The sequence below is a fragment of the Chaetomium strumarium genome (assembly GCF_033439665.1).
Source record: "Chaetomium strumarium strain CBS 333.67 chromosome Unknown B0T15scaffold_7, whole genome shotgun sequence".
NCBI lineage: Eukaryota > Fungi > Ascomycota > Sordariomycetes > Sordariales > Chaetomiaceae > Chaetomium > Chaetomium strumarium.
In genome coordinates, this window is record NW_026944435.1 from 1,958,271 (window position 1) to 1,981,689 (window position 23,419).

Genomic DNA, 23,419 nt, shown 5'->3' on the forward strand with positions numbered 1-23,419 from the left:
TTGTTGACTGGACAGCACCATTGATGTCTAGCAACGCCCTGTGCCCGCCTTTTTGTTACAGAGCATCCTAAGGAGGTAAAGCGAGCGGTCTGTTGCGACTTCGGTTTCGGTATCTGACGTGTTCTAGGAAGTAGTTCTCATGCGAAGATCACACGCACCTTTGAAGCCCCAACTCTGTTGACGACCAGCAGGGGTTACTGAAGGCTTGAACGGCTGATGAGCTCCCTTGGATCAAACCCATTCACGAGGTAATTCGGCTCGACCCTTTCCTACTGTGTTCGCTCGGAGTGAGGTGCCTGCATCAGTTGGATGGGATGTAGGGTGTGACCTCTGGGAAAGCAGACGACGCGTGGGCGGGCTTCCTTGGCAGGGGCAGCACGCGGGTGCCTCATCACATCGTCAAACTCAGAAGAGATGCGTAGGAGTTGGGCAGCAACCAACCACGACATGCACGTGTCCCAAAGCGACCGCGCCGGAAGACCAGCCACACACCGGAGTGGCGCCAGCCTCCGTGTCTGGCGAGCCTCGTGACCCGGCGCTCCGCATCGGCGTGGGGCTGTCAAGCTGGCCGGCTCTCGGTTGTCGCCAGCAAGTCGGCGTGGTACCGAATGGAACGGTGCGGTGGTACGTACGGCCACCAGCTGAGTAACACGTGTACCGCTGACAACAGTTAGGCCGTTTTCGAGTGCCGGCCGCGGATGGCGGTGTCCGGACCAGCCGGGACGGGGTACGGCAGGCGCACCATCGCCGTTTGGGACGAAATGCGCCCGGATCGCTTGCATCAACCCGAATCTTGGCATTCGCCAGTTGGGAGGTAACTAATCGGCGGTTGCCCCGAGCAAGGGATCTTCCGTTTTATTTTCTTCGAAAGGTGCGGTGAAGGAAACCCAACGTTCCCGCTTTGTTCCCCTGACCGGCCACCTTGGTACGTCGGAAGATGGCATGAGAATGGCTTGAGGGAATCTGCCCGAGAGTCGGAGAGACATTCGTTGGTTCTCGGTGATCAGGCGTTCATGCTAGACAGGTCTGAGTCCATCCTGCACAGGACTAACGAAGAAACCTCGTCTCCATCCGGGTCACTTCCGGACCTCAAACACATGGCCCGAGGCCGAGGGTTCGGAAATTGGACCCATCAGGGGGCCCCACCTCAAGGCTTCATGCGAAACGCCTTGGGCCAGCATCGCAGGAGAAGCAAACAGGCACCATCGTATCAGAGAGAGGGAGAGACCACGAGGGGCTGCGATTCTGACAAAGAGCAAACGCCCTGTGAGAGATGAGAATCGAACGCCGGTCTCAGCGCCTCATCAGCATGCCACAGGCATGACATGGGGCTAGCGGGTGGCGATCGATGGTGGTTTTTGCATGCTGAATCTCGATGGGACCTCGATGGTCGCCGAGCGCGCCGTCTAGCCAGGGGTCGCCGCGTCCTGCCTTCCCTCGCTTCCTTCGAGAAGAGTTCGCCCCAGCCTGTCGAATTCCGAAACTCGGACCATTTTGTCCAAGAACGTTGCAGTTAACTGAAGAATTAGTGTGTGTGCGGTTGCGACCAGCCCTGTATCCGGTTTAGTATGTACACTAACGTTATTTACTCAGGCATTCCAGATCTGATTCCCTGACGTGCCTGATAATAATGACTGACCAATGCTCCAAATTCTTCTTGCAAATGCAGGGGGAAAGGGGTCGGCAGCCATCCTCCTCCGCCTTTTCTGGGTTTTATCAAATTCAAGGGGGTCTTATTGGCGTGCCACCCGAAAATTCATCGTGCCGGCAGAAAAAGCAAACTGCCCGGGATTGCGAAGGGCTGAAAAAAAATGGAGGGGCAATCAACAGTTCAACTCAGCAATCCGGGGAGTAATTGTTTGGTTCCCCTCACACAGGCCCAGCACCTATCTACATATCACCATGAGCCCGAGTCTTCTGATCTAGAGAACCAGCTTCTTCCCGGTCGCATGCTGCAAAAGTGCGGGACGAATTGAGACGGGATGGCTGCGGGCCGGTCGTTCTTGCGACCGCACTCCAAATGTCAGGAGTGGAAGTTGCTCCCGATGCACGTTTAGCGTAAGTGGGGTGGTGGGGACGATTATCGAAGGTTCGACAACAGGAGGGGTTGCATTCCCAAAGACCAGCCTGATGAGCCGGGAACTGCAGATGTGGCTAGCAACCGGCTTCAACTTCCGCCCTGGATTAGCGCAATTTGCTGACAGGCGTGGCAGGCTGACTGTGACACCGTGCGCGCAATCTGCAGGAAAGGCATGAAAAAAACTCTTCACCCGAGCAACGGGGCCTGCTTGCCCGTGATACGGGATCTACAGTACACAGAGATCGCAGTCTTTATGTGGGTATGCTTCGCATCCTGTGTATATCAGCATCGCAGAGCAATCAATGTCATTCCCAGCCGCAAACTACGAGGCTTGATCGCATGTCGCGACTCCGTTCTCTCGGCCAATGGAACACGCCAAGACACCAAGACTGACCGGTCCCCGCCGAAGCGGATCGTGGAGCGCAGCATCGCAACCACCGCACAGATGGGATTGACGATTCTTGAGAGAAGGACCTGATGGTCTGATGACAACCTCTCGCCAAAGAGGGGGAGGGGCTCAAGAATGCGCGGGCCGGGGTTTGACCCCGCTAACTTTCTAACCCACAGCTGTTGCACGAAGAGATGCCCGTCTTCACAAGGTTGGTCTGTGGTCGGTGGTCACGGGACACTTATTAGGTTCCAAGCATGTCAATGTGGCACTCTCCATGCCACGAAGATACTGGCTCTGAATTTTGCATGTCGCAGCCCTACTGCGGCATTGCCGTGCATATCGACTACCTCCACCCGTGGACCTCATTTAATAAACGGCACCCTTCAAAGAGACCACTATTTTAGGCATGACTGGACAGGAGAACGTGTTTGACGGGAGCATGATGGTGGATTACCTACGAAAGGCCTTCCCGACGTCTGTTTGTGATGTCCCGCGATGACAACGCAACACACTACGAAGCTCAGACCCACTGGTTCCCAAGCTCTTGCAGCTCCGATCTCCACAAGTGCTCCTCGACGCCAAACATGCACCATGTGGCGGTCAGTGACTGCCAATGAGACAGGTATTCGAGGCCTCAAAGCTAGCATCGAGAGCATCGAGGGCTACTGTGTTGTAGAGGGGGGTTGGTTGCACGGCCACAGTAGCATCTTTGAGACTAAGGCAGGAATTGAAAGAAGCAACCGTGGTGGGTTCCAGGGAGAGATGAACGGGGCCAATTTCCGTTCTCCCAGACGCGCCTCCGGAAGCTCCGTTCTCCAACGCGATAGGAGCAGTGTTGCGCAAGCTAGCCGATCCATGCGAAACAAACTTGCTGCTTAGGAGATGTACATGCTCCTCTAACTTCAGCTGTGCCCCGCGGCCCTCCCCAAAAATCCACCCCACCTCATCCAGCAGTACCTTACACAACGAGTAAGCTAAGGTACAGCTTCCGCGGCAACTATTAGTACCTTGACATACTTTGTAAGACCTGGCCAAGAGCTGTCAAAGCACCTCTAAGCGCTCCTCTCATGCGATAAAAACGCAAAAACGGAGGAGAGAAGTGTGTTCTGTCGAAAACACCGAGACGCTCTCACCGCTCTGTCGAAAAGCTGCAGTCACGACAATCGCTCCAGGCTTAAAACAGTCGCGCTGAGAGGTAAGTCACTTTTAATGTGGATCCCCAACCACTCGGTGGGGCCAGAAGTGCTCGTTCCCGGCCTTAGCTGGGGACGCGAGCCGCTAGGCCTAATCGGGACAAAGCAAAATTGTCCCACCTCTCGTAGGCTGCTAGGGTGGCAGCACCCCCACCTGCAACTTGGCGCAGCTGGCAGTTTCCATTCCCCCTCCACGAACCTCCGCAGGCCATTTTCCCCCTCTCGTCCCCCCTTCTTTCCCGTCATCAACCCCTCCCACTTTCGACTTCGCACCCTCACCACATTCAAAGCGGGCACGCACTGCACTGTATTATCAAGTCTTCGCTCTTTGAAGCGAGACGACATACCTGGCTAATTTGGCGAAGGCCATCTTACTCAACCCACCAACTAATCCATTTCCATGATCATATCACCAATGAGCAGTTACACGATTCAAAGTCCGGAAGACACACTTTAAATCCCACGGGAGCGCGCGAGCGAGCGAGGATCGAGGAAGGAGTCGGGCGATCTCAACTATCGTTCTGTGAGGAGGGTTGCAACACCACTTCCGGGCCGTTGTCATTGTCGTCGTCTCCGTCAAATCCGCACTGCACAACCGAGTCTCGTTTGACGTGCAAACGCGACGATCTCCAAGATGCCTGGCGCAAGCGTGGCAGTCATGCCATCCCCAGCAGCATCCGCGCCGACTGCGCGGAAGGCACCACTTGCCCCGGAGAGAAAATACAAGTGCCAATTCTGCAATCGGGCCTTCAGCAGGAGCGAGCACAGAAGCAGGCATGAGCGTTCCCGTATGTCCATCCCGTCTGCTCTTTCGCGTCGAATTTAACTCGTCGCAAATTAACAAAGGATACAGACACGAAAGAGCGGCCGTTTAAGTGTATGAAGTGTCGCAGCACCTTCGTGCGACGCGATCTTCTCCTCCGCCATGACCGCACCGTCCATGCCAAAGATGGGGGTGTTCCCCTCCACAGCGATGGCAAGCGTCGCGGTGGTCCTAAGGCTGCCAGGCCTGTCAGTGGTCCTTCTAAGTCTGCAATTGCCATTGACACATCGGCTCTCGAACAGCTTGAGGCCAGTAGTGACGCGATACTCGACGTGGAACACGCTGCCATGCTTATCACCGGCTTTCAGCACAACACGTCGGCAGCGGCCAAGGACGGGCACTACGATGGCAGTTCGAGCATGGGTTTCTCACAGGATGACTCTACCATGATGGAGACCTCGGTGACATATTCTAATGGCGCAATTGGCCTGCCGCAGTGGGATAGTTTCGTGGACCAGCCGGAGAACAAGGCACATTCCATCGACGCGACTGCTTCGACCGCGTTTGGCGCCCAGACTCCCGGCCATTTAGCTCCTCTTGTCGGACAAAGTGCGAACACTGTTCCTCCAGGCTTGCAGGCCATGATCAACTCCCTCCCGCCATCAGGCGCCGTCACTTCAACTTCGCAGTCGCTGTTTGCGCCGCAGCGCGCGAGTGCCCCGGCCGACGCCTCGCAGCCGCCCGCGGGATTCAAGGCTCCTCAGGTTATCAATGACGAGGAACGCAACGTGATCCTGGACAATATCCGCAGCGATGATAGCGAACATGCCATCCCAGATGGCTTCCGTCTCCCCAACCTACCCTCTCTGAACCGCTTCCTGGCGACCTATTTCGGCCTGTTCCACCATCACCTGCCGTTCCTGCATCCGGCCTCGTTTGAACCAACGCAGGTGTCGCCTGCGCTCCTTCTGGCAATCCTCTCAATTGGCGCCCTGTACGCCTTCGATCAAGAGCATGCGTACATGCTCCATATCGGATCCAAGGTGCTCGTCAACCAGTTCTTGCAGAACAAGGAGAACTTCAGCTCCCGGAAGTGCCCGCTGTGGACGATGCAGAGCTCGCTGCTCAACATGATCTTTGCCAGCTGGAGCGGTGATCCGAAGGGTCTTGAGTGGGCGTGCTCCATCAAGAGCCTGCTCGCCAACATGGTCGCTGGGAATCGTTACGAGCTGAAGCTTCGGCAGGAAGCGCGTGAGGGTCGCTCGCCGACGCGCGCTGAGTGGATCGAAGACGAAGGTTGCCGCCGTACATACTACGCCGTCTACATCTTCTTCGGTCTTCTGACCCTCACGTACAACCACACGCCGGCCATCAGCTTCAACGAGTTCGAGGACCTCCAGCTGCCCTCCACCGAGGCGCTGTGGAACCTGAAGGTTGTCGAGGATGCCTGGCAAGATCACCTGAAGGCGTCCCCTGTCGTGACTTTTATGGAAGCGCACGACAATCTTTTCCAGGGGGAGATACTGAAGTACAGCGCCTTTGCGACGCGTGTGATGATCAACGCGCTCTTCCTCGAGGTCTGGTATCACAAGCGCAGCCCTGAGGCGTTGCAGGATGTGGTTACTGAGTACAAGCTGCGGCTTGCTCTCGAGACATGGGAGAAGTCCCTAGATCTATGCGAGCCCGAGGCTTTTGCGGTGCCGCTCAGCGCGCCTCACAAGGGCCATCCGCTCATCTTCAATGCGAAGGCTATGTTCCGCAACGCGCGTGCTCGGCTGGAGGTGGACCTGAAGACGGTGCAGGAGGCGCTACGATACCACGACTCATACGAAGTTGCGGCGGCCATGTCGAACGCGAGGGACCGCGTGAAGCGCTCGAGCGAGATGCTCAAGGTCATTCAGGAGTGCTACAACTGCATCGAAACTGCCGTTCTCCAGGGCGTCCGCTGGGTAGCCCGTACTTCGCCGACCAACTGGAGCATTGAGCACCCGCTGTGCGGCATGGACCTCATGATCATCCTTAGCTTGTGGCTGTATCGCCTGGAACATGACGAGGAGCCTGCAACTGAGGAAGAGCAAGTCATGTACCACCGTGTCCGCCAGCTGTTTGACAAAGACCTCGACGAGACGTATGTCACGCGCCTGAGCTCTGTCGTGGCCCGTCTATGGGGCTCGATGCTGGACGAGGTGGTTGTCTGGGGGTATGTTTTTCTATTCTATCTGTTGCAAGTCAAGGGGACAGAACACCTGCTAACAGTGCCATACAGAATCACTCGTCTGATGGGCGAATCCTTCCGCCTCCATTCCCAAGCGCTCGTGGGTTATGTGGACGATATTGCTGCTTCCTCAAGCGTCTCGACGCCGTCTATGACCTCTCAGGGTGCGGACGAGGACAGCGTGTATTAATTTGACGAAGTTGATGAGATTTCTTATTTGACTGTCGAGTATGGGCGGGGTTTCCTAGGGCATATACCTCTCTGCGTTTATCTGAGGTTTTCTCTCTTTCCTCGTTGTGGCGAGCGCTTTCCGCTGGCCAGGGTTAGGCGCCCGGAGGGGAGGGAAGAGGGGTGTTGGGGATTTGATTTCCTCGCGCATTGGTTTCCGTCTCGTTTTCTTTGCTGCATTTCTCTTCTTCTGCATATCGTTGGTGGGATCGGCAAATGGGGGGCAGGTTTGGTACGGTTTCGCATCCAGAGTGGTCCAGTGGGAGGGCCGCCGCTCCCGCAAACCTAATATCTGCACACTGTTGGCTGGTCCATGTGGAGGGCTATTTTTCTTTTCATTCTTCGTGTTTCATTAACACCACGTAGTGACTTACTAATTTGCCTTCACAGCCTTCTTCGCACTTCGTGGTCTTCTTTTTCTTCGCTTCCTCTGATACCTTGTTCGATATACTATTTCCTTTTATTTTTCCCTCCTACCTCTCGATCTTGCTTATGCGTTCTTTTTTTTTTTTTTTTTTTTTTTTTTTTTTTTTTTTTAGTTGGTTCTATCTGTTCTGCTTTATGCTTGTTGTACTAGAGATGGGCAGGATGAAGGCAGGGAGGTCGGAGGCACGGCACGTCAGAGCAATGATGATGGGTGGCGGTTGGAGTGTTCGTCGGATGGGATTTCCTATTGCAGTAGTTTGTTTGGGCTTTTTCCTTGGCGCAGACATAGCCGTGCAGAGCTCGTTATAAGAACACCAAGATTGACACCGATTCTCAAAGCTCATCTGTCGTGGTTCGTCATGGGTCAACTCGTTTCATTTAATCGATGGATGGTGCAGCACACATACATACATATCTTACCTTAGATATCATATCATTCAGCTACTACCAGTCAGGATCAATATGCATCTCCACTATTCCAATAATGCTGGCTGTAACTGAGTGAGCCCTGCTGTCATTCGTTCTGTCAAGGCTGCCCTTCCTGCCTCGCCTGCCCTGGAAGCTCAGAACAGTCTGCGAGACAACATGGCATGAAGATCACCAGGGGAAGGGGCCAAGCTAAGAACACCCTGAAGACGACTGATAGCAGCTCGCCATCTTGTTCCTGTTCTCGTACTCGACCACCCACGGGTTCCTGCATCTTCCACTTATTCGCCCCTATTCCCAGCTTTCCGTTGCCTCTGCTGGTTATGTCTTTCCTTGTCAAGAGCCGGGTACCTGCAGACTCATTTCTTGGTAACCGAGTCCTTGGCCTCCCCCTTTTATAGAGAATGAAGAGGTTCGAAGCCCTGTCGGTTATGATCCGAACGCTAGTTCAGAGTTGCTATAGCTTTTGCGGCAACTACTAATGTGCCTTTGGTACTTCGTTCTTCCTCCTGCTAATTCGATTTGGCGTGCCGTCGTGGTCTCTGAACCAGTCAGCCGGAGTCGCTTGCCCTTCCTCAGCTGGTGTGACGGGTTTCTACACTGCGTAACACACATTACACAGCCATCCCTTCTCGAAGAAGAGAAACGCCACCTGAGCTCCCAACGCCCAACTCCCAAACAACAAAGCCAGCAACCAGGTGCCCACGCTCCATACCTACCTTGCCTATGCACCAGCCATCCTCACCCAGACCATGCCCCTCATGATTGTCGCTGCCCTACTATTTTTCTGCTGCTACGCCGCCATGGCGCTCGCCGACTGCGAATGCGGCTACACGATCGCCTCCCCCCCCAGCGAGAGCAATGAGAGGAACGGCGACAACAACGGTGTCCTCCTTTTCACCGACCTCCTCGAAACAGACTTCACCCGCCTGGTAGCAGACGACGACAACAACAAGAATAACATGGCGTGGGACACGACAGACTGGGCTCCGCAGGCGTTTAATCTCACTGCGCAGCGGGCCAGGGGCAAGTATGGCGAGATGTTTGACGTGGGGAACGTGGGGTTTCATGGTGGTGGTGATCAAGGCCAACAAGAGCTGAGGCTGGCTGTGAGAAGCCAGGTGCTGGACGGCATGGTGCCCGTCGCGGAGCTAGATACGCGCCGGCTGGACATCTTCTGGGGCACGTTCCGGGCGTCGATGAAGATCTCGAAGGTGCCAGGGACGTGCGCCGCTTTCTTCTGGGTGAGCTGAAGAGGACCTAGCAATGGAGACGAAAAAGAAAATGGATTAGTGGACGCTGGTGCTGACGATTTACTTGCAGTACTTCAACGACACGCAGGAGATCGACATGGAGTTCCTGACCAAGGACTTCAACACCTCCAACAGCAGCTATCCCGTCAATCTCGTGCTGCAGTCCAGGGAGGCCGCGCTGGCCGGGTACGACGCATCTACGACGGGCAATTTCGTCAAGACCTACCTGCCGTTCGACCCGACGGACGACTTCCACGAGTATCGCATCGACTATCTCCCGGGGCGGGTATTCTTCTACGCCAAGGGCGTGAAACTCGCCGAGATGAACGGCCCCGCGGTCCCCTCGTCGCCGGGACACCTGATCCTGCAACACTGGAGCAACGGGAACCAGTACTGGTCTGGCGGCCCGCCGGCGGAAGACGCGGCGTTGGCGGTCCGATATGTCAAGGCCTACTTCAACTCATCATCCACGGCCCGGAGCCAACAAGACCGGGCAGCGCGGTGCCAGGATCCCGCTGCGCCAAACGCAGTGTGTGAGATTCCCGAGGTGACTCCGACGAATGGGAGCGCTGCAGACTGGTTCTTCACCGAGCACGGGAATACGACCAGCACCCAGACGAATTCGGAGGAGAGCGGGTCAGGGGAGGAGCGTGGCCATCCATATCGGCTTTGGCGTTGTGTTTGCTGATGAGCGGGTGGGCGGTTGCTCTGTGATGCGTTCGTTGATGGACGGTTGGGTTATGCATCGAGGGATAACAAATACAAGCGAGGTCATTCTCTCCACACCCTAATACAAGGCGTTTGCTGTATCAATATCAGCCCCTAATATACATGTCTTGCATACAAAAACCCCGAGTGGCTGGTTGGCATACAGCAGCAAGCAGCAACCGCACATCAGCAGTCTCAAGAAACCATCTCGTCCGTTAAAGCAGGAGTAGAAGCTCGACTGTGTACGGGTATGAACTGATGCTAGTTAAAGGATGAAGCCAAAAACAACAGACAGTCCCACTTCTGCCCCCCTGAGCATCGAAACCGTAACCGGCAGCGAAGCCACGGCATGTCACAAATCGTCGTAACTTGGCCGTTTCCGTCTGGTATCTGCCAGAGTAACTTCCATCTCCCTTCCAATTCCCAACGCGCCTGCCGGCCACCATGTCCCTGCTTGCATAGGTGAGGATCCAACCCGCACATAAGCTATTCGTCCTCGCCATCTGAAGCAGCCTTTTTCCTCCCTCGTGTGACTCGGGCCCCTGTTTTGGTGGGTACAGGCTTATCATCCTTGGGACTGCCGGCCTTCCCCCTGTGTGGGATCTTCCCCTTCGTCGTAGCCTTCGCTTTCGACGGGGCAGAAACAGCAGCGGCCTTCGCTTTGCGATTGTTCCGCGACGGTGGTGGAGGTGAAGGCTCTACGTCTTCCTCGTCCCCCTTCTCTTCCGCGTTCTTCTCTGCGGCATCATCATCCTTGTCTTCATCCTTCTCCTCCTCCTCCTTGTCGGCATCATCCATATTAACATCGATCTCCTCCTCTGGCTCGGATAGCTCACTTCCCGACTTATCATCTTCGTTCTGATTCCTTGCGGGGCGATTTCGAGGCTTTGCCGTTTTGACTTCCTTACCACAACCAACGGTCCCGTCCTCCACCTCGTCTTGTCCATTCTCAGACCCCTCTTCCTTCGCGTCGCTCTCCTTGCCAGAGCCCTCCTCCTCTCCGCCATCTGACCCTTCACCGTCCTCGCTCACGTACTCCCATTCGGCTACCCCCTCAAGCATCTCCTCGTCATCATCTTCTGAGTCACGTTCAATATATGATTGGTTGTTCCTCTGCCGACCGCTGCGCCGGCGCTCAGAGTCTGCCACGAGGGAGGGACGCCCCTCAGCTGACGCTTTCTTTGCTTTGCTCGAGGCAGTCTTCTTCGTCTTCGGGGTAGCCCTGGATTTCTTGTGAGCTGCGCCCTTCGCTGCGGCTTTGGATTCCTTTGGCTGGGTGGAGGTTCTGGATTGGATGCGCGCCTTCTTGGAGGCTTGGTTGGATTCCGCGCGGTCGTCAACGGATTTGCGCTTCTGCGACAGCTGTATTAGATACTTCCCTCAAGTGGGAGTGAAACGGGGTGACAGTGTCTTACCTTCTTGCGATCCATCGCCCTGAGGAGTTCGTCAAGCTTCTCATCAATCCCGTCTGGCACGAACTGCTTCTCCGCAATGGCCTGCGCCTCGTCGTGCGACCTGAGCGCCGTATACAGGCCGACCGGCAACCCGACCTTGCCCGGATAGACTTTGAACACCCAGTTCTTCTTTTCCTGCCATTTCCGGATGACCGCTTGCGCCAGATCGCTCAACACCTGGTGCTTATCGCTACCCGAGTCTAGCGCATCTTGTGTCTGCTTAACTCGCTCGGCGTACTTGTAGATCAGGCCCAGGTTGGATTCCGTCGCGACAAGGCTCACATAGAAGAGTAGGTACCGGGCGTGGTCGACCAATTCATCCAAATCTGCGCTGTAGTCAGGATGGTGCGCGAGGAGAGATAGGAGTCGTGCCATGACGGCCTCGAGCACGGGCTGCTTGTTCTCCTGAAATTGGCGCGCCCGCGATCGGATCCAAGTCTCGGTCCGCTGCTTGAACTCCGCGCTCGGCTCAAACGCCATCAGGAAGACGATGGTGTAGAACCGAGACCGCAACTTGTTATCTGCGAGGTACTTTTGCAGTTTCCGGACAAACCCGTGACGGACCTCTTGGACAGCATCTTGGGTCGTGAGAGCGAGGGCGTCAAAGTCTTCAGCGGAGAGCATCTCGTCAAAATGCTTCAGCCTGCACAGCTTGAGAAGCAGCTGTGCCGCAAGCAGTCTCAACCGTGACCTGTGGTGCTTGGGCGTCTCCTTGGTCTTGGAAAGCTCCCCCTTCGACCTTATCAACTTCATGAAGAGTTTCCAGACTGGTTTCGCCTTCTCCTTCGCCTCGTCAATGTCGTCCATACTCCTCAACCTGTTCGCGAGAATCTTGAGAGCCAGACATTTGGCTTGGCATTCCTCGTCCAGCCGTGCATCGTCAACCCAATCTTCGTCGCCGTCACTGGCGTCCGTCCGCGTCTCGAGAAGCACTTGCTGGACCGCCATGTTCAGAATCTTATCTTCCGCATCTTCGGTGACCTTGGGCGCGAGGAGCTCAAGCAGGCCCACGACGGCAAGCTTATTTAGAAAAGTTTTTGACCCATATGTCCAGTCTTTCAGAGTCTTTGTGAGAAGGTCGGTCGCGCTGATCATGCTGTTATCGTCCTTTTTGGCGAGCAGTATGTTCACCGCATACTTGGCGGCTCTTGATGGCTGGCCGTAGAGGGCATAACTGATCATGGTCCGCCTGAACTCCCTGTCCACCGGCACATCCTTGGGGTACTTCTGAGCGTATGCAGAGCAGGCCTTCAAGGTCTGGACAACTGCAGGATCATTCACCTGCGTCGCTGTGGGAGCCTGATCAACCAGATCCTTGCAAAGCTGTCCGATGTGTGTCTTGAATAGGTCCGGGTTCCGCTGAGATATCTCGGTCAGGATTTCATGGGCCGCCGCTCCCATGCCGTCTTTGTCTGACCTCGAGTATTCCATGATAGTAGACAAGTGGCTGCGATTGAACAACAGACAACCTGACCGGTACAGCAGAGGTAACAGTGTGTCGCGAATGCCGGGATCCTTGCTGGTCTGGATGCGCTTCATCAGCTCCTTGAGCGCATTGTGAACTGTCTTGAAGTCATGCTCTTGGCCAACGACGTATTTGATCAGGTTGTAGTTGCGGCGATCGTTGATCTTGGCAAACCTATACAGATCCTGCTTGGTTTTGGCGTCGTCGGGGAGAAACTGGGCGATGTACTGAATTGTCTTGTTGAGATTGGCAGTCGTTTTGGTGGCATCCCCATCGATGACGCCTCCGTTGAACAGGTCGCATTGCTTTATGTACGACTGAAGGACATGGGCGAACTGTGGCTGCCTTGCTTGCATGGCAAAGAAGGCTTTCTTGCCCGGGTTGTCGAGAGAGCGTACCAGTAGTAGTATCCTCTCCGCCCGTACCGCGTCTGGGTCAGGAGCCGGCGTACCTAAGCTTTGCGATTGTGAATTCCCGTTGGAAGCGGCATTCTTGGGACTCTTCTTTTGCGGCGGATACGAGAGTGGCACGAGGCATTCGTAGATGACGCGGTCGAGCAGGACGTTGAGCTCGAGATCATTTGCGTAGAAGGCATTGTAGATGCGGCTCGGGACAGCCCCGAGAGCTGCCGTGACTGCTTCGTTCTTGGCGAGCAGCTCTCCGGTTGCGACGCCCCAGAGCTTGCCCAGAAGGGACATGGCGGCAACTCTCACAGCCGGCTTCCTGTCACGGCAGCGGTCGGCGAGAGTGGACAAAACGGAGCCCTCCTTAGCGACACCTCCGTTGGCCCCGAGCTTCATGATAACGTCCCGGAAGCTGAAGCACTCGATGGCCTTGACTGCAGCTAGCCTGACCTTCTCATCACTGTCTGAGAGCTTTTCGCCGATGCCCTGAATCAATGCCGTCTCATCTTCGCGCCCGAGCCCGATCCAGCCAGCCGACGTTGCAACAATGTAACCAACGGTGGTCGTCCAGGCAGCACGGATGGCTGGGGATTTGTCATTCTTCCTGCTGAGGAAGTTGTGGAAGGTCAAGTTGTGTGCTTGTGAAAAGGAGATGGCGGAGAGCGGCGTCGTGAGGACGTTTTCGGCGGGAGCCTCGGCTTTATCGTCTTCATCCAACATGAGGGGCGGATAGGCAGCCGGGTCCAGCGTCGGGGGAGGCGGTGGTCCGGCTGCACCAATACCTGATATCATGTCACCCAGCGTCTCCGTCGCAAGCTGGCGCAGGTGCGTGTTGTCGGCAGAGAGCTCAGCGTCAATTTGAGGGACAACATTCTGGAGAATCTCGGGCGCCGCCTTCCAGATCTCCCGGATAAGCGTGTGTGCTTTCCTCAACTCCCTCAGATCTGACTCGGACGGGCCAGCGGGGCCTTCCTCGACGTCGTCTCCATCCCCATGGACGCCAGACCTCCCGGCAAAGCTCGTTGCGTCCACAATAACGTCGCTGAAATACTGGCTGACGCACCGGGCCATCTTATCGGGTTGCTCGTGGCACAGCTGCTTCACCATCTGGTACGCCTCCGGTTCCTCCTTGGCCAGGAGCGTGGCCTGATTATCGTCGATCTGGACGTGGTTGTGTCTCTCCCTACCACTGCCAGGAGGGGCAGCTCGGAGAAATTGGGCCATCATGACATCCACCACCTTTGCGGGGAGACTGGCCGCGTCGTCTACAAGCAAAGCCAACAACTCTTGCATGTTATGCTCCACATCCCTCGAAACCTGCTCTCCGGACGCCGACTTTGACCCTGACACGCCATCAAAGATGGTAGAGAAGAGGTGGAGCAGGAGGTTCTCACTCCCGTCCACGTCGTTCAGTAACACAATACTCTTGATCTCGGCCAGAGAGCGCAGCAAATATACGTGCTGGTTGTTGTAGGGGTTGGAAGGGTCGAAGAGGGAGGGGATGATAGAGGTGACAGTAAGATTGAAGAAATCCTAAGGGGGCTCAGTTAGCAATGGCAGTGCCGGCAGTCGCTGCCGCAATAGGACCAATATCAAACCTTCAGCTGGGACGGGGTAAAGGGCGCGTCAGGGGCGCAAAGTCTGAGGATATCGACGACACAGCAGGCCGTATATGCCCTCACCCCCTTGTCCTTGTGATTCAAGAGCTGGTGTGATGCGACATCCTTGGCGACCTTGGTGAGCGAGCTCTGGTCGGTGTTTTCCTGATCCAAGTCCGCCAGCTCCTTGGCCAAACGATCGAGCCTCTTTAGGAGCGTGTCGATGGGAATCGGCTTTCCAGGTCGCCATGTCAGTGGCTCGTTGAACTGCAGCTGCGCCATCCCGGTCTGCGAGTCCGGCTCCTCAGCCTCAGCGGCCGCGCTCCGTCGAGGCGCCATGGCACGCGAGGATCTTCAGTGGTGTTGCCGAACTGTTCAGACCAAATTGCGATTGCGTGAATGATGAGAGTTGAATCAGGCGTGAGGCGGACAAACGGGAGCGGGGGCGAGTCGGCGCACAGCAGCGCGTGTGCGACGTCGACTGGCAATTGGCGCTTCGCAGACCTGCTGGAATAATCGACGTGCGGCAGACCGATTGGATTTGCCAGTGTGCCGCTTCTGGGACCGCGCTACTCGCGTCGTGGGATTGCGCTGGGCCGCGCCTGGTAACTCATCGGCCTGTGGTAATGGTGCTGGTGAATGGATGCTGTCGTGCTGATAATTATCGGAGAAGTGGTCAGTGCTACGCGCTTCCCGTCGCGTTGCGCAGCGCAGCTACCGGAGCATGAGTGGGACCGCAACCTTCACACAAACACAGCCAATCCTTGCACGCCTTGCTATCAACCTGGAAACCACCAACATCAACCGATCAGATGCTGCACAGTACATACAGTGATCGGCCCCCAGAACACTCGGGCATATCCGAATACTTGAGAAAAGCTTAACATAAATCTTCCATACCCATTCAGCTATCCATACTCCTTTTCTGGTTAGCTGTCTGGCTGTCCACAGTTGACTAGCAGACGGTATCCGACTGATGGCTCTGATCTGCCATTAATAGACAAGTGGTATCTTACGTGGTGCTGCCCTAGGAAACGACAAACTTGATAGAATGTGCACCTTGCTACCAATATGGCCCTTTCTGTCCGTTGTGTGACTGTGTCAACTGCACGATCTTTCGCCATTGGCTCTCCAGAAGACAGTGAAGTGTCTTTTGCTTGGTCTTGAGCACCTGGATGCCAAGAACTCAGGGGCATTGTTTACCTTTGTCAGTAAGCCTTCTACCACCGATCCTTTCAGCTCTTGGTACAGTATCTCATTCTGTAACTGTAGCTCCGTCTTTGGAAAGTACTTTGCTTTGAGAATCGTTCTCCGTGCTACAGTTTAGCCTGGCATGTGACTAAGGTGTTCTCTGAATCACTTGAAGTAGGGAGCTAGAACGGAATAGATTGGTTACGACCTCCAGCAGCTTTCTATACAGGGAATCAAGAAGTGATGCCCCGGCTCACTTCCTTATGACCGATCCCATTTCATTACAACTTAGAGAGGTAGTCTGTCAGTAATTCTGACTAACATCACTCTTGTGGGAGAGCATCGGGTGGTTCTTTGCTGCGCTCTGGGGTTCGAGTACATGACTGCTCTGGCGGTTGAATTACTGTTGGTCAGCAGACAGAATACCAAATGGACAGAAAATGTCTGACTGCTGCTTATATTCTTCGGGGCATATACTAAAAGCTGATGGAAACTTGCAGCAAGGATCTGGGTGGACTAGCAACACCAACTTCCCTGAGGAGTGAGTGAATGATATCAGGGGAAATGGAGTACTCGTCTTGGTCAGGCATATAGAGTTCTATCTGAGAAGCACCATCACAGGAGCTTCTTGGTTCTCTACCGTTCTTCATCTGCAGATGGGTCGTCTGTCTTGTTTTACGTCTGGGGAAGAACCTGGGCTGAGGTCTAGGAAGGAACTGGTATCGTAACCCATGTGTGCCAAAAGTCGGTTACTGATTTTTGGAACACAAAATCTATTTACTTCTTGCCTTTTTCGGTTGTGCAGCCATCGAGCAGGCACACAATTTCCTAATCACTCGCACTCTGGGAGGTTGATAAATTGGCACATCTCGAACTTCACTCTGCCTTTCTTCCTCCAACCACTACAACTCGATCCACAACAATCTCGCGCGCAACCATCTTCCATCGTCGATACAAGTCATCTGCCCGCTTCAGGCATCGTGATTCAAGTAAGTAATATTTTCCTCTAGTCCAATATCTCAAATATCGCACGCCGAGAGGCGCCGAGAAACGCCGAGGCAGGCAACGGTTGGCCGCCGTCGCGATGAGGGCGAGCAGGAAGTTTCCGGAACATTTTCTTGGCCGGGGTAATCTTGTCGACCCCTCTAGTCGTAGTCGAGGCATCATAAGTTGTTAAGAAGCAGCAGTGTCACGTTGGGCCATCTCCTTGAGCAGCCCAGAACAGATTCCAGCATGCTTGTTTTATCGACTTTGCTTCTCTGGTCAACCTGGTCAAAAAGAAAGATCTGGCATGAGGCTCATCAGACTAACAGATATTCTACAATAGTCGCTCTGATCCTCATCTCGAATGCACGTCGACATGAAGACCAACGAGAACAACTCGAAGGGCCGCAAGGCCAACCACACGGTTCATCACGATGACTACAGCATTGTGGTCCGGACAATGAGGTTCATCATCGCCAATATTCTGGTTGCGTCCTTGTTTATGGTTTCCTGCATGAGCGTCCATATGATGAGTAAGTTCCTCAGAAATATCTCGGTCTGCTCAGCGCTAACACACGAGTCCAGCCAACACCATTGGAGTTCATGCGGCTGAGGCCAGTATTACCAAACCTGTCCAGCCCAGCGCGGTCACTGCCAGGGGTCTGGCTCTGGACGGAGCCAGCATCTCCGATTCAGCAGCTTGTACTCTCTCGTCTGCCACCACATATCCCGCTCCCTCTGTTGGCTATGTCACCTACCCCGTGTCCGAGATCAATGGCACCGTGATCGTTGTCGTTCCCACCTCTACGTGAGTTTCCCACAGAAGAAGGCAAACTGAATCAACGACCGAAGCATAGGTACTGACAAGACTTCAGCCCCTCGGTCGAGGCCTCGTGCATGCCGGCACAGACTGTGACTGTCACGGTTACCGCCAGTGGCACCACCATGGCAAGCTACGATGCCATGTCCGTTGGCGGTGCGCCGCCTCAGGCGAGCGAGTCTACAGTCAGCACCACTAGTAGCCTAGACTCCACTACTTCGTCTGAGCCCACGCCGACCGTGGAAGCGACATCTAGCAAGGCGACGATGACCTCCACCGAGTATATCACACTCACCATCGGCACCGTCACCACCTACTACGTGACCGTGAACGAGACCACCACCAGCACCAGCTCCGACGATGAGCCGGTGACCGTCCCGTACAATCCCACCGGCATTGACACAGCCGGCACGACCTGGACCTACTACACGGGCACGGGCACGGGCACGGCTGCCTCGGGCACGTGGGTCATTGTGACCCCCACAAACAACGGGACGTACACCAAGCCGACGCACACGCCGGCAAGCAGCGTGATTAGCAGCGGTGGTAGTGGTAAGGGTGCCGGCCGCGACGAGCGCGACCGCGCTGTCAAGAGTGCCTTTTACTGCATTGTGATGAGTGCGGTTATGGGTGGTTGGTTCGGAATTCTTGCTTGAGCTTTGGGTTGCATGCATTCACGGGAAGGGCATGGGAAATGTTTAGTGTTATGGAATAGAATGGAATGGAATTGGAGTGGACCGATGGATGATGGATGAGGGATAGTCTGCCTCGATTGGGAGGCGGCTTTTATGGTCAGATGAATAAATTCCTGACTGCGATCGATTTGTGCTTTTCTGTCTGCTCTCTTTACGTGGTGATCTTCGCTGCTGGAGTCATGGATGTGTCAAATGACAAAGGGGGTTTTCTTGTGTAGCTGGGCTTGACTCTGTAGTTGGGCTGGGCGGACTTGGAGGCTCCTGTTGATTTAGTTGAGCCCATACTCCTAGGTGGTTGTGTCTGAATTACCATACTCTTTGAACTTAACTGGTGCAATCATTGATGTGATGGCCATCCAAGGTTCGGAAGCACGTTGTGACGCGTAAGGGCGCGGAATCGCGTGTGATGGCGTGTTAGAAATCGCGAGCGGCCCTGCGGTGGGCTGAGATCGCATTCTTCGCTGATGCCGGCTACGGTTTACACATTTGGCCATTCGACCTCACCATGGAGCAGAGCTGTTGAAGGTGGGAACACCAATATTAATATGTAAGCTACCACGACTAGTCAGACGGTGACTCCTTTGCCCCCTAAACGCCCAGATTAGACACCCAAATATCGCGCCTAGCCCGCTGTGCCGCCGGGCACCCTGTCACATCGCTGTTCCAAGAACCATCTATAGCCAAACATAGAGACCAGATTAATCAAAAACCCCATAACTATAGCCCTAACCTGACAAACACCGTTCTGAAACCATCCCACGCCCAATCCCAGTGCCACCCGGCTAATGATCACGATGCTGCTGTTGCCTCATCTTCCAGCCATCCTTTATTCCCTTGGCTGCTGCCATCAGCTCCCCATCACTGACGGCATCCTTGATGCTCTCGAGCACGCTATTGACCGTGCTGACGTGGTTCGCCTCCAGCTTGTCGTCCCTGAACCGATATAGCCGCCATCTCTTCTGCTCATCCAAGCAGCACTCGATAATACGGTCCTGCAACGGGTCGCCCCAGCTCTTGAGCGTCTCCCATTCATCCTCGGTCAGGTACAACGGCTCCTTAAACTCGTCGTACGATGGCACACCCCGCTCGTTCCCGGTGAATACGAGCAGCCTCGCGTCGGGGACGCTCTCGTAGTCCACGAACGGCTCCGTCTGGCCGTCCGCCCTCTCGAGCTCGTTGGGCTCCACCAGCGGGAAGTTCAGCTTGAGCCGGAAGTCCACCGTGTTTTCATGCGGCGCCTTCCATTTAAGAATGTGTGGGTCGGTGCCGAATTGGTACGGGCTCGTCCGGCAGGTGAAGATCAGCCCGTCGTTTTGGTGCTTTAGACTCGGTAGCACCTCGCGAAACATCATCTCGATCCCGTACGAGAACTGCATCTCCTTCATCTCCACCTTGAAGGCCTGGTACTGGAGCTCCTCGGGGAATGCCGCGAATAGGTTCTTGTAGGGTTTCATGACGTGCTCTTTGAAATACCCAAGCCGTTTGTCGAGGGGCTTCGACAGCAGGTCGGCCTTGCCGTCAAGCGCGAGCAGGTCGAAGACGAGGAATTTTGGCTCTTTGGAGCCGTCAGGCAGCGTGTCCATGACCAGCTCCCCATCGATAAGCGTGCCGGTGTGGAAGGCTGCGCGGTCATGCGCCAGCGGGAAGTGCAGGTTGCGTTGGTGCACCCACCAGTAGTCGTTCTTACGGTCGATCAGGTAGTGGCACTCGCCGCCGTGCTCGTCAGCGGTTAGGTAGAGGAGATAGCGGATGCCGTCTGATTTTTCGCAAACGTAGTAACTATACAAGGTTAGCCAAATCGCTCGCAAACAGGAGAGCCGCCGCCCAGAGAGGGCGCCAAGCTGTAGGGTCTTACTCTTCTTTGCGCAACTCGTCCAAGTGTCGTCGGGCAAAACTGACTGGTTGCGCGCCTGGGAAGCTGTATGAATTCCGGCCCAGCAGGTTTGCCACCTCTGCGCGCAGTTCTCTGAGCAGGTCGCCGGGAGCTTTGATGCCCGGGTTCGCGATGTCGCGGAGCGGCCGCGCACTCTCGTCCATCGTGAATGGTGGGTGTGCACAGAAGTTGAACGAATCGAGAGAGTGGTGATTTATGAGAAAGCGCCGTTGAAAGTAAGATCTGTCATATATGATGTGAGAGTATGATCAGTTTGATGTAAGTTGGATGAGCAGTCACTCCAAGGAACTGAAGGAGGAGGCGTTCCTATAAGAGCTCAGGTTCACCAACTCGTTCATCAACAACCATCTTACCTTCTGTTTTGGTACCCACCACAGTGGTCCTCACCACCCTCCCACATGGGGTGGGAGGGACCCACCAAGCAGGGGTGGAGACAGCCTGGAACCAATCAAATACGTGATGCTAAGGAGCTGCGTTACGCAGCGCAGGGTGGCCTGTGCAGCACCGGTCGTCATCTTTCTTGGCAGCTCCAGCTGTGCCTCGCAGCGCCTGGCCCAGGAAGCTCCGACCCACTCAAGAGCAACTGCAACTGAGATCTTGAGGCAAGCGGCGAATTGACCTCACTGCATCACCCACCATCTCCCCGTTTCACCTCTGAGCACGGGAATTACGTAGACATCCGAAGCAGCATAATTGAGCAGACATACTCCCAGCTACAGAGGTACGCGCACAATCAAGACGAAGAGTACCTAGTTCACCAAACCCTGACGCATGACGCAGCCCCGCGATACAGCTTCTCGACCCTTTGCGCAGGGCTGTGCATGAGGTCAATTCCGGTGTTTGCGCCTTGACCTCCATCATTACGTCCATCATTCTTTCATCCGATCTATGTGTGGATGCAGCTTTTCGTCCGAGCTTTTTTTGTGGCAATCATCGGTAGACGAGCAGCAAGATGTGGAATGACGAGGATAACAACCCTTATGGCGGGAGCTTTGAGCGCAGGGACTCCTTTGCCTCTTCCGCTAACCCCTCCTCCCCCGTCACGCACGACTGTGAGTCTCTCCGTGGGAACCCAGGGCGTTTATGTACTTCGACCGTCGAAACATAATGTGGCCGCCGGAGGACTTGGAGGATGTTTCCCTTGAATCTCCGAGCGAGGATACTGACGAGGACTGGGAGAAAGTCGACCCCCATCACGATGCGCCCAACACCCCATCCTCCACGGCGGAGGAAGCCCCGCGACACGAGTCCACAGATGCCGAGAGTGAGGAGGAGGAAAATGCCCGCTCCCAGGGTGAGCTCGTGCCCCGGCGCAAACCCGGTGGTTACGACAGCCGCGTAGAGCAGATGCTCTACGAAAATCCCGAGCTGCCTATCTTGATTACTGACGCCGGGAAAAGCTCGGAGAGCGGGCGGTATATCGTCTACACCATCAAGACAGGAGTAAGGCTGACTTATGTCTTGCTGTCGGTTGAATCAGACACTGACCAGGATATCTCCAGGAGCTTATGGTGCGCCGGCGCTACTCAGAGTTTGCCTCCCTCAGGGATGCGCTAACAAGGCTGCACCCAACCCTCATCATACCGCCCATTCCAGAGAAGCATACCATGGCCGATTACGCCGCGAACCCAACGAACGCAAAGCAGGATCAACAGATAATCGACCTGCGGAAGCGCATGCTCGCGGTGTTCCTGAACCGATGCCGTCGGATGGAGCAGGTGCGAACAGATGGTGTTTGGTGGAGGTTTCTTGACCCGAATTCGAGCTGGGTAAGTTGTGGGCTCCTTAAGAACCCTAGGAACGGCCTCTCGATTAATACGTTCTAGAGTGAGGTGTTGCACTCCCATCCCCTGGCGTCGATCCCCAAATCAATCATGAAGGCGCCTCCTCTAGACCCCGCCAACCCTACTCCTGGCCACGAGTTTCTCCCCGTTCCAGGCAATTCGGCAAGGCTGAAGTCCGTCCCTGCTCCATCTGTAGCAGACAGCACAACCGGTACGCAGGTCTTCGCTCGTTTCCCACCGGAAAGCAGCTCCCTGAGCGAGCATGAGCTCGACCCTTACTTCACCGCGTTCGAGGCGTCTATCAGGGAACTGGAGGCGCTCCTCATGGGCTCCATGGAGAAGGTCAACCGGCGGACACTTAGCCATTTGTCGTCTTTGGCCTCCGACCTGTCTGAATTGGGTGCCAGATACAACGCTTTCGCTCTCTCGGAACCGGCCCCATCACTCGCGCCCGCGATCGAGAGGATAGGGCAAGCAGCCGATTCATCATATATCGCCACCGAAGAGTTATCGACCTCGCTGGGGGCGAGTTTTGCCGAGCCGATGCGCGAGAATGCTCAGTTCGCAGGCGTCATTCGCAGCGTGTTACGGTATCGACTATTGAAGCGGGTGCAACAAGAGATGACGAACGACGAGCTCAACAAAAAGAAGATGCTGCTGGACCAACTGGAGCAAAGCGAGGCTGAAGCCAGAAGGATTGAGGAGTACCTAAGTGGTAGCCAGCAAGTACAACCACCAAGGCGCTCGACCAGTACGAGGGAACCGCCGGCCCATCGCCGCGATGTCGGTAACGAGGACACCGCGTCGATTGACTCGGATTTTCCCCCGACACACGGTGATTTATCCTCGGCGCCGTCCGCTAACGTCGGAGCACCGGAGAGGCCTGCTGCTGCTCCAAGCCATAGAAAGGCACCAAGCGCGGCATCGATTACCGGTAGGATCTTTGGTCCTATTCGGCATGCTGTCCAGGGGGTGGTGGACGCCGATCCGGAGAAGACGCGACGTGACACGATTACTAGGACGAGAGAGTCGATTGCTCAGCTTGAGCAGGCAAGGGTTGCGTCGGCTCAGGATGTCAAGGATGCGAGCGCAAGCATTCTCAAGGACCTGAAGAGGTTTCAAGGAGAGAAGGAGGATGATTTGAAGCGGTATATGGTGAGTTCCTCTGCCAACTTGAGGGGTTTCCGAAATACTGACGATTGATGCAGCTTGCCTACGCGAAGAGTCAGATTGAATGGGCGAAAAAGAACAAGGAGACATGGGAGGAAGCAAAGGCAGAGGTTGAGAAGATCGACGAGTCGTAGGCGCCGGTTCTTTCAATCTCACCGGCTTGCAAACGCCGTGCCTAGACATAGAGGCCCGGTAATACCAAGCTTACTTACCTTATAATGTGTTACGATAGATACCTAGGTATCCCTGGACCAAACATGGAAGCGATGCGTGGCCA

General features: G+C 55.3%; 7 protein-coding genes across 7 annotated transcripts; 5 read left to right on the forward strand and 2 right to left on the reverse strand.

Annotated features, from left to right (window-relative positions):
- The first annotated feature begins 1,453 nt into the window (after positions 1-1,453).
- B0T15DRAFT_308225 (uncharacterized protein) lies at positions 1,454-2,012 on the forward strand. Its single transcript, XM_062863891.1, has 2 exons — positions 1,454-1,528; positions 1,594-2,012. The coding sequence occupies exon 2, from the start codon at positions 1,642-1,644 to the stop codon at positions 1,924-1,926; it is 285 nt and encodes a 94-aa protein (XP_062718289.1). The 5' UTR covers positions 1,454-1,528; positions 1,594-1,641; the 3' UTR covers positions 1,927-2,012.
- Positions 2,013-4,159: 2,147 nt separating this feature from the next.
- Positions 4,160-6,871, forward strand: B0T15DRAFT_308230 (fungal-specific transcription factor domain-containing protein). The gene is made up of 3 exons (XM_062863892.1): positions 4,160-4,452; positions 4,518-6,627; positions 6,694-6,871. Exons 1-3 carry the CDS (start codon positions 4,299-4,301, stop codon positions 6,830-6,832), a joined length of 2,403 nt encoding a protein of 800 aa, XP_062718290.1. The 5' UTR covers positions 4,160-4,298; the 3' UTR covers positions 6,833-6,871.
- Positions 6,872-8,525: 1,654 nt separating this feature from the next.
- Positions 8,526-9,663, forward strand: B0T15DRAFT_496973 (concanavalin A-like lectin/glucanase domain-containing protein; the record flags this gene model as incomplete). The annotated part of the gene is made up of 2 exons (XM_062867230.1): positions 8,526-8,966; positions 9,046-9,663. The coding sequence occupies 2 exons, from the start codon at positions 8,526-8,528 to the stop codon at positions 9,661-9,663; spliced, it is 1,059 nt and encodes a 352-aa protein (XP_062718291.1).
- A 1,155-nt stretch (positions 9,664-10,818) lies between these two features.
- Positions 10,819-15,266, reverse strand: B0T15DRAFT_577600 (armadillo-type protein; the record flags this gene model as incomplete). Its single annotated transcript, XM_062871061.1, has 4 exons — positions 14,605-15,266; positions 11,099-14,539; positions 10,858-11,036; positions 10,819-10,825 (listed from the first exon to the last, which is right to left on the reverse strand). Exons 1-4 carry the CDS (start codon positions 14,941-14,943, stop codon positions 10,819-10,821), a joined length of 3,966 nt encoding a protein of 1,321 aa, XP_062718292.1. The 5' UTR covers positions 14,944-15,266.
- A 1,446-nt stretch (positions 15,267-16,712) lies between these two features.
- On the forward strand, positions 16,713-17,312 carry B0T15DRAFT_505537 (uncharacterized protein; the record flags this gene model as incomplete). Its single annotated transcript, XM_062867531.1, has 2 exons — positions 16,713-16,784; positions 17,123-17,312. A coding segment is annotated over exon 2 (168 nt), but the record flags the coding sequence as incomplete, so codon positions are not given.
- Positions 17,313-18,815: 1,503 nt separating this feature from the next.
- On the reverse strand, positions 18,816-20,537 carry B0T15DRAFT_440944 (mRNA capping enzyme, catalytic domain-containing protein). Its single transcript, XM_062865912.1, has 2 exons — positions 20,150-20,537; positions 18,816-20,073 (listed from the first exon to the last, which is right to left on the reverse strand). Exons 1-2 carry the CDS (start codon positions 20,329-20,331, stop codon positions 19,077-19,079), a joined length of 1,179 nt encoding a protein of 392 aa, XP_062718294.1. The 5' UTR covers positions 20,332-20,537; the 3' UTR covers positions 18,816-19,076.
- A 758-nt stretch (positions 20,538-21,295) lies between these two features.
- Positions 21,296-23,276, forward strand: B0T15DRAFT_514542 (uncharacterized protein; the record flags this gene model as incomplete). Its single annotated transcript, XM_062868130.1, has 4 exons — positions 21,296-21,631; positions 21,691-21,957; positions 22,015-23,127; positions 23,181-23,276. 4 exons carry the CDS (start codon positions 21,296-21,298, stop codon positions 23,274-23,276), a joined length of 1,812 nt encoding a protein of 603 aa, XP_062718295.1.
- Between the last annotated feature and the right edge of the window lie 143 nt (positions 23,277-23,419).